At 44.9% G+C, this 9,079-nt stretch overlaps 1 protein-coding gene across 4 annotated transcripts in view; it reads left to right on the top strand.

The window, feature by feature from the left end:
• Window positions 1–2,149: 2,149 nt before the first annotated feature.
• The window catches only part of zgc:158766 (uncharacterized protein LOC100009641 homolog), a 22,673-nt gene continuing 15,743 nt past the window's right edge, over window positions 2,150–9,079 (top strand). For all 4 annotated transcript variants that reach the window (XM_061716700.1, XM_061716701.1, XM_061716699.1 and 1 more), the window contains exons 1-3: window positions 2,150–2,368; window positions 6,302–6,499; window positions 7,450–8,680. In XM_061716700.1, coding sequence (XP_061572684.1) covers window positions 2,318–2,368; window positions 6,302–6,499; window positions 7,450–8,680 — 1,480 coding nt within the window. In that variant the 5' untranslated portion in view covers window positions 2,150–2,317. The remainder of the gene's footprint in view (window positions 2,369–6,301; window positions 6,500–7,449; window positions 8,681–9,079) is intronic.

Below are 9,079 nucleotides of genomic sequence, written 5' to 3'. Positions count from 1 at the left end.
CATGTATATTAATGATTAATACCAAATTTGGTATTAATCCTCAAAAAACACATTTATATGCATTTTAATCTTGCAAAAGAGTGTTTGTATGTGTGTGTGTGTGTGTGTGTGTGTGCGTGCGTGCGTGCGTGTGTGCGTGTGTGTGTGTGTGTGTGTGTGTGTGTGTGTGTGTGTGTGTGTGTGTGTGTGTGTGTGTGTGTGTGTGTGTGTGTGTGTGTGTGTGTGTGTGTGTGTGTGTGTGTGTGTGTGTGTTTCCTTCACCAGCCCTTGGGACAGTCTAACCATATTTTAATTATCCCTAGAAATAATAATGTTGTTATAATGAGTATTATAACCTTAAACATCCTTGAATAAAAGTATCTTTAAAAAGACATGCTGTATTTAGTGCTATTCTAAATGTCAACATCAACACTTTTATCTATAGTATATTATCCAATATCTCTTATTGGTGATTGGCTTACTCAGTCAGTTTACTATAAACAAATAAACTTTAATCTAGTTGGATTTATACTGCAACATCTTAATCCCATTTTAAATTTGTTGCTCTAAAAGCCACTGAAGCTCAGATTTTGAGGCACATTTTAGTAAACACACAGGGTCATCTTGCTGGCCATAACTCCCCCAGGATGAGAGGTTCAGAGGCGCTCTGCTACATGTCATCTCCCCCCATTTCCTGCACCGTCACCATGGGAATAAAGACATAAAGAGATGCCCGAAATATACTAAATTAAAACAAAAAAAAACCCCTCCAGTTTGTTTCTCCTCTGATATGTTTTCAATCTTCTGTGATAAGTAAGAATTCAGAATAAGAAAAAGCATAGAAGAAGAAAGACCAGGAAAAAAACTGCCCTCTGAAGTTCAAGGGAGCTGAAATTATAGGTCCCGTCGTGGCACAAAGAGTCTACGACTTGGACAGAGAGGAGTGTGTATTTGAATAGTGTATATGTGAGGTATGCGTGCTTTTGTTTACATAGGAGATTATAGAGTAGACATAAGACAAAATAAGACTAAATGTAGCTCCAGTATCAGACTACACATACTGCAACAAACTTCACTTCACTGTAAAACTTCTTCTTCATTTTTATTCTCCCCAGCCACGTACTACATCCCAGTGTGGGCTTCTCAGGACACTGCTGTCAGGTCAGCGTAACCCCCGTGTGTTTGGATGAGTTCACGAGGGCTGTGTGACTGCAGGCAGTGACAGTGGCTCTTCTTGTCCTTCTCAGGTCTTTTCGATTTCTGTCCATAATGACATCTCTAAATATAAACCAACTTAATTACCTGTCTTCACTGCCGTCTCTGTTTAGACAGACTGGCTTAATATGATCTTCATTTTCACACACACACAGTGTGCGTTCCTACTGGTAGTGTTTAGGATTTTTTTTGTGTTCTTCCCCTTGAACAAGGATTTCCTGTGTTCAGGAAGGAGCCGCTGTTCAGAGCTACAAACTGTTCAGTTTTCTTCATTCCTGAAGTAAAAGCATGCTCCCCTCGTCTGCGTTTGTGCATCTCACTGAATGTCACTCAGGTCTTATCAGGTCAAAGTAATCTGGTTGAAAAAGAAAAATGGTTTAAATTTCTCTCTCTTTTTTTTTTTTAACTATGGCATATCGATCTTCTGCAAAAGAAGAAGATGTCCTACATATGTGACCGGTTTGTAAGAGAGAGCTAAAGGACTGAGCACTTTCCTGACGATATTGGAGGCGAATACCATTGTAGTGGGTGACCTTAGCCTCCAATCCAATGCTGATGTCTTCCTTTCTTTTTTCCTTTGAAAAGCAGCAGAATAAGCTGAAACCCTAGTCCATTTGTATTGTCGGGACAAAGAAAAACCATTGTGAGAAGAGGGGTAGCTGGGAGCTGCTGGTGGAGGTAGGGGTGCAAGAGGTCAGGGGGCAGAGAGGAGCTGGTCAGACTCTGGTGGAGCCGGAGCAGAGGGGGTGTGCAGGTTTTAGGTAACATGTCTGTGTTTTCTGAATGATGAGCGCTGGGTTTGCATTTATCCAGCTGGAAGAGGCTGTGGTAGCTGAGCAGCAGAGGCAGCAGAGGCGGGGGAGGTCTTTTACGGAGGGAGGGAGAGTGAGTGACGGGGAATCCAGCGCTCTGCCTCTCTCACGCTCGGGAGCTCAGTCTTATCCAGCTGCCGACTCCACGGCACACACAAAGTGTCAGACACGGTAGAGGAGAAATGGTGCTGGACCTGTTGATATCACAGCAAATACTTATGGAGCTCAAGGTGTGGATTATCACATTTGCAGATTGGAGTTGATGACACATTATTTACTGGAGTTTCAAGTTTCTTTTGTCACTGGACAAAATGCAGTCCAGAGCAAAGTCCCGCAGTTGTGACAACTACCTGAGTATCAAGGTACGAGCTTGAAATGCTTTCATTCTTTGTCACTTATTAGAAGCTACTTATTCATTTTCATTGTCTTTATTGTTTTTATTGTATACAAACCTGATTTTCTGTCAATGTTTACCGGCTGTGGAATGTTAGTGTGTTATTACGGGTGTTTTTGATGCAACACGCCACAGGCTGCGGATATTTTGACTGGTTTCCTGTAGCCAAAACATAAGTGGTATATTTTCTTGCATGCACAATGTGGGAGAGAGAGAAGGAGAATAACATTGTCTGAACTTGTGCTGTGGATTCATATATACACACTACTTAATTTAATTCAGCTCCCAGGACTCCTTGTCATTTCAGAGTCAAAACGCCTCAGAAATTGGGTAAATGTTGGATTTGAAGGCTCATAAATATTTGTTTTTTGTTACTTCTCTACCTACAGTCATCAATGTGGAAAAACAAGATTTGTTGAACAGACATCTTATCATCTTTGGGGGTCCGTGACAAGTTTGTATCCTCGCTGATATATTTATCGTTATCAACATCCCACTTGTTTTGGAATGCACTCATTCTATATTTACCCTGCTGAGGTATCAACAGACTTTGTTAGCCTCCTTTGTCTCTGCTGTCACCCCTCATCACAACTCTGATTGGCTGAAGGACCCCCATTCACTTTTTTCCTCTTTGTCAGGGTTTTCCTTTGCACAAAGGTATAATCAATAATGTTAATGTCCATGTTTCTTAATGGTACAACTTTCCTCTTCAGTGTAAGTAACCCTAAACTGTGCAGTTTAGGGACAATATCCTGTCAGTACTGTTCACATCCTGTAGGAAAAAGTCATTAGTTGCCTGCTGAAAACATAAATCAAGTCTTTCTGATAATCACTGTGGGAATATCTAAAACAAAAGGTCTCTCCTTTGCTCCATTTGGCTGCTGTAGCTCAGTATTGTCTTGGGGGGTAAGTTGTTTTTACCTGATTATGGATAGACATCTTTTTTACAGTTCTCTTTTTTTTAATTGTATTTAAAGAAAATCAAAGCCAGTAACTTTTTCTCCTGTTGCTGCACCAGTTTGTCACACCCCCCTCCTGGACTCATCTGCATTTGTTCTCTATATTTGTTGCAGCATCATTCTGCCCCTCTCTGGGATTTCTGCCAAGTAAACCTTACAGAGTGTCTTTTTACACTGCCACGTTGCCATATTGTTGAGTTGTGTTCATTGACATAAAGCTGCCGGGTCTCTCAACGGGACATCCATGTGTGATACACTTGTACGTCACAACTTTAGATCAATAAGAGATCTTTGTCTGAAAGTGTTCAGTAACCTTACAGACTTTGCCTTCGCCGGTTGACATTACTAATAAAACGTATCATCGTATTCAGAATACTTCTTCTCACTAACTACTTATCTCCTTCCCTTTCTTTTCTCTCTGCCTCTCATGGGATTGGATTTCTGTTGGTGCAGATCAAACGCTGAATCAAACTGCGGATCGGGGGGTTTTATCAGCTTCCTTTGTTGGCATCCTGGCACCTGGCAGCAGGGCAGGTCTGAGCAACCTGCAGCCTTTGTCATCCTGCTGCCTTTGAGGCTATTAGGAGGTTGGTTAGTGAGCGGGCTGTATGGGGGCTCCAGGGCTCTCCTGTTACACTCCCCTGGTGGCTTCATGCTCCACTGGAGGCCTGGTAGGCAACGTCTTTTGTGTCCCTGACCCACTAAATGTGTCAGTGACCACCCCATGCTCACTCTCTCTGACTCTGTGTCTCTCACTTTTCTCTGTCCCAGAGATGCGCTCTTTTGTTCGCTCAGTGTCCCAGTCTTTTCTCCGCCCCCTTGCTCTCCTACATCTACTTTAATTGCTTGGAAGGTTCAATACCTCTGTGGAAATGAACAGCTATCTGACCGGGACATGTTTGATGTCTTTAAATAGCCTCGCAAACCTGGACTTAACAGACTAAACCTTTAGGGTTTGCTTGCTTCACTGAGAAACCAAACTCCCGTCCGGTGCTCTTAGTGCTCACCTCTCCAACAGCTGGTTTTACCCACAGCTCAGACAAAAATGACCCACCTGGAGCTTAAAGCCAATAATTACCACCTCGGCCCTCCGTCGCACAGCCAGTTGCTTACAAAGACCTGGCATCAGAAAGGGTGGGACTTCCCACTTTGCACTCATCCTGGCTAAAGCTCTGGAGCTAGACATACACAACTATACACACTGCATTCCTGTGTGGCTCAGAGCGGATGGGAAGCTCAGCTTTGGTGGCTAAGCCCAGTCGTTCTGCTGAGATATGCACATATGTTTGGTAGCAGACAGGTGACACGTAGTGAAAGCCTCAAATGCCTCGGATTTATTTTCCTTGTATGTGCAGAGTGATGCTGTAATTTGCATGTATTATTGTCATGAATGTTATCCAGCTAGTTTAATGCAGCTTTGTGTCAATATTGTTGCATGGTGTTACTGCACAGCCACTCCTGTACTCAGCAAATGACTAATCTTTCATTTGTAATTGAGCTCAAAGCGTTTCCGCGTTGATTAATTGTTCCTCAAAACCCTGCCTCTGTCACTACCGCATTTTTTTGCTGTCTTGAGAACCAGAAGACCAAGTTGCTAGTCTTTCCTCGTGAGGGCTTTCCTCCCATTGTTAGCTCTCCTGCAGTAAAACACCATGTTATTCTTCTCCTCTTGGGTGCAACAGTGACTAATGCCCAGAGAAATGTTTGTCTCAATAAAAAGAAAGCTGACTGCTAATGGAAGTGGGTGTTTTGTTCTGGGGCTCCAACACTGTACAGCACATGCCACTTAGAGAGGAGGAGGGCACAATGAGTGCCTTGTAGTGGAGTCGCGGCATGTGTACGAATGAGCTGAGCTGTACTCATTCTCCCCTAATTGATGGCACTGAGCTGCTTAGACGAACCGGACAGATCCCACAAAGAGTGAAAGATGGGTTGTCCGACGGGCAAACTTCAGCAGACCACCTCTTGATTTGTAGGCAGCCGTTTTTATGCACTTTTATTGTCATGTAAATGGGGCAGAGATCGTCAACAGTCATGGAGAGCTGCATGTTTGAACGTATGTTCTCCAACATGGGGGCACGGTTGTTACAGTGTGCAACTTTTCCGCATTTTGCTGTTTATCTGCTGGCTTATCGTTGGACGCAGATGTCTGTACAGTACTGTTGTGTTCCATTCAGGAAGAACAGATAGCAGACTGATGTTTGGTCTTCCCTGTGACTAGTCTGGGAAAGGTCATAGGCTGATCCGTGAACACGGCGGCCGCTCCAGGTCAAGCTCATTCAGGACTGCAGGATTCCCAGATGACCCCCATCTCACCGTTAGGCAGGTTGCAACCAATATTGTTGGGCGTGTTATCTGCTCTGGGACGGATGGTGGTGGCTCGGGTCACATATGGGTCAAGTGATAGCACATGAGAGTAATGTTTACACCATCCTGACCGCAACTGGAGTCCAGTGTGGAGTTTCCAGTTGGGCTGTTTGTGTCCGCTGACGGTGACGTCACTCTGACCAGGTGTTTCCTCTCGCAGTGATGCTCACACTTCCTGACTGTCTAAGTTGGATCATGCTCAGCTCATAATGTGTGCTTATCTCGTTATACGGTATTTTTGCCGGTCTGCACGTGCCCTTCAACGCTAGCTTGATGGTGCTGTCAGCTACTAACTCGGGGCCACAGCAAAAATATTATTATTTCATTGTGTAAGGTATAAAGATGTTTTCTTAGAGGATCTCTGTGATTCTTAAAGAAGTTCAAAAAGGGCTAAAATAAAAGCTTAAAATTGTTCTCTCTGTGTTTTTAAAAGTGAAAGGGAAATGATTGAAGTTTGTGAATTACTGTTTTCCAGGTTTTGCTTTATCCCTGGATGTTCATCTGTAATATACCCATGGGAATTGTTGTGAATGCAATATATTTATGTGATCAAACGTGTCTCTTCTCCTCCTCAGGACGCTGAGTCTTTGGACAAGTGTATCCAGAGCACCTTGTCTGCTCTGTACCGTCCCTTCAGTGCCACCGCCTCCACCGTCCTCTGGCAGCTCTTCAGCGTGGTGGAAAGGCAGTACCGCGGAGACGGACTCCGGTGCCTTATTGACTTCTTGCTTCCTGCCAAGAAAATATTGCAGATCATCCAGAAAGAAACTTGTGTGAGTGTTTGACACGTTTGAATTTGTAGGAATCCAAGAATGCCTGTTGTGATTTACTTTAATATCCATTTTTTGTTGCATGATTTAACAAGAGATTTCTTTGGTTTCCTGCAAAAGATGTATAATTCAGATCTCTTTTTGGCTTATACAGTATGTGTACAGGCTGTTATACATAAAAGGGGTATAACAAGGACCGTGTAACTAATTCAGTGAGATGACAAATCTACCAAAAACAGTACTACCCACTGTGAATACTTTTGCTGAGTGGGAAAAGTGATTTTGAGACATCTGAGTCATCTTTTTCATTGAATGGGTAGAGAAACTGAGGTTTGCTTGAGAGGCTGCCGTCCTCCTGGGTCCAAACTGAAACGTAATATTCTCTCTCTCAAGCTTTGATTGCTGATGGGTAAGGGCTCAAGGACCAAAGCACTGAAACGTTATTCCTCTGTATTCATCTCTCCGGTGATTACACTGTGACGATAGCCATAGAGCACCATGGAGCAATAGTTTCGTCTAAGCCTAGCCCCTGAGAACAGCTCGCTGTGCAGGAGAGTCTTTGTATTGCAGGCAATATGAGAGGCTTCAGAGGAAGATCAGTCTCTCCCTTGGTTTTCATAAGAGACGAAAAAAAAAACAACCCTCAAGCGCCGTATTCCTGCTCTCATGGTCTGTTTTTTTTATGCTGTCACAGCAAAGATTTGTGTTGCGGTTGCTGCGAAACCAGGCCTGATCAGACAGGTTTTAGTCTTTAGTTGAACGAAATGTGACAGTGATTCACCCTCTGCATCCCGTAAAATATGTCTTGACTCTCTGTAACATGTGTTTCCAGCACAGTTTTTCAATTGAAACAATTTAAATGATGTAAGGTGTACCATGGTTGAGCGAAAACACACAGATAAGAACTATGTTTATAGGAGAGGGTACTGATGGTGTTCTCTGTTTCCCCTCAGGTGAGGTTCAGAGGCCTGCTGTTCTACCATGAGGGGTGGCCCCTCTGTATTCACGAGAAAGTCGTCCTGCAGCTCGCCCCTCTGCATAAAGTTCGACTAAAGCAAGGAGACTTCTACTTACAGATAGTTCCTTTAGGCCGCCAGGCTGCCAAGCTCGTGATAAAATGTCTGTCTGCCAGTGGGCAGGCCATTGCAGAAATCCCCATTTCAGAGAGCATGTATGGCAGTGTCTTCACAGCTGAGTTTTTGCAGAATGTAACACGTGACCGAAACCTGCACCCTCTACAGAACTGTCTGCTCACCACCGGTACGGCCGTGTACAGGACGCAGTGGAAGAACGTGGTCAACCCGCTATTTGTCAGCAGCACAGCGGACGCCATCATGCAGGCTCGCTGCAGCAGAGGAAGCTTCCGCGGACACCTTAGCACCTGCAGCACCAGCGGATCTACCGGGACGCTAGACAGCCACCGCAGCTCCAGAGAGTCTCTGCTCTCTCAGGGAGCTGACTCCATCTTCTCTGAGCCCACCTCGCCCAACAACAACCGCAAGGACTCCGGCCGTGAGAACCAAGGCGTCAGCCGGGAAGGTCTTGATACCCCCGTGATCAAACCTGCTGAGGAGTGTGATAAGGGACAAAGCGATGAGGATGGGAGTGGGATAGAAAGAGGGCTGGGGTCCAAGTCGCTCTCTTTTAGTACAGACCCCGCTAACCCGGGCCTTCGACGGCGTGTACCGAGAGACTCCGTTGCTTTTGAAAGCAGGAGACTTTTCAGGAAATCTTACATGGAGGCTCTGCAAAACCCTATGGCCCTTGGGTCCAGCTCTGAATCCATCCTGGAGGAAAGTCCAGAGCACAGCAATGGCCACAGAGAGAGGACGGTTACACCCGGAAGCAGCCCCGACACTCGCAGCTCTCCCAGGGAACACTTATCTCGCAAGTTTAGTGGCCGGGGCTGGCTCAGCGGGGACGACTCCAGGCCCAGCACACCTCTGTTTTACTTACAGAGGGGCTTGCGGAGCGCTGAGAGGCGGGCAGAACGACGCTCTAAATCACTAGAGAGGACTAACAAAGCAGGCCAGGCTAAATCCCACAGAGAGCGATCCTCATCTGGAGGATCGGCAAGTATCTCCCCCAAAAAGCTGATGAACGGTTATGCTCTTCGTTTCGGGAAGGTGGATGTGGAGGCCATACTTCCTGGAAATGAGAGGAGGAGCAGCAAAGAGGATACAGGTATGTCATGATCTGCTGTTGTTCAGCTTTCTGCTTTTTCTGTGTACAAAAAACAATGTTTATCCATTTAGATGATACAGTACGGTAACCACCTGTTGTTATGAAAGGAGATTCTCAAATGTGGTTGACAGCTGTATACCTGTGAAGTTAAACTGAATAGCCCTGACCACTCTTGAGATACGTAGGGGAAGACCGTGTTACTTATAACAGAAATTCAGTTGGGTTGAGAGATTGATGATAAAATGGCAGTCTTTCAGTACGAGCACAACTACTCCATCTGCTGAGCTGCAAAGACCTCAAATTTACCTCAGAATAGTAACTCAGCGATGCTGAAGTTATTGATCCTGTCTCACAAATTCTTATTTGCTCTATCACATTTCATCCAGTCAACTTTCTTGA

This window comes from Cololabis saira, chromosome 3, assembly GCF_033807715.1.
Source record: "Cololabis saira isolate AMF1-May2022 chromosome 3, fColSai1.1, whole genome shotgun sequence".
NCBI classification, from domain to species: Eukaryota; Metazoa; Chordata; class Actinopteri; order Beloniformes; family Belonidae; genus Cololabis; species Cololabis saira.
This window is presented reverse-complemented; position numbering and strand designations above follow the sequence as displayed.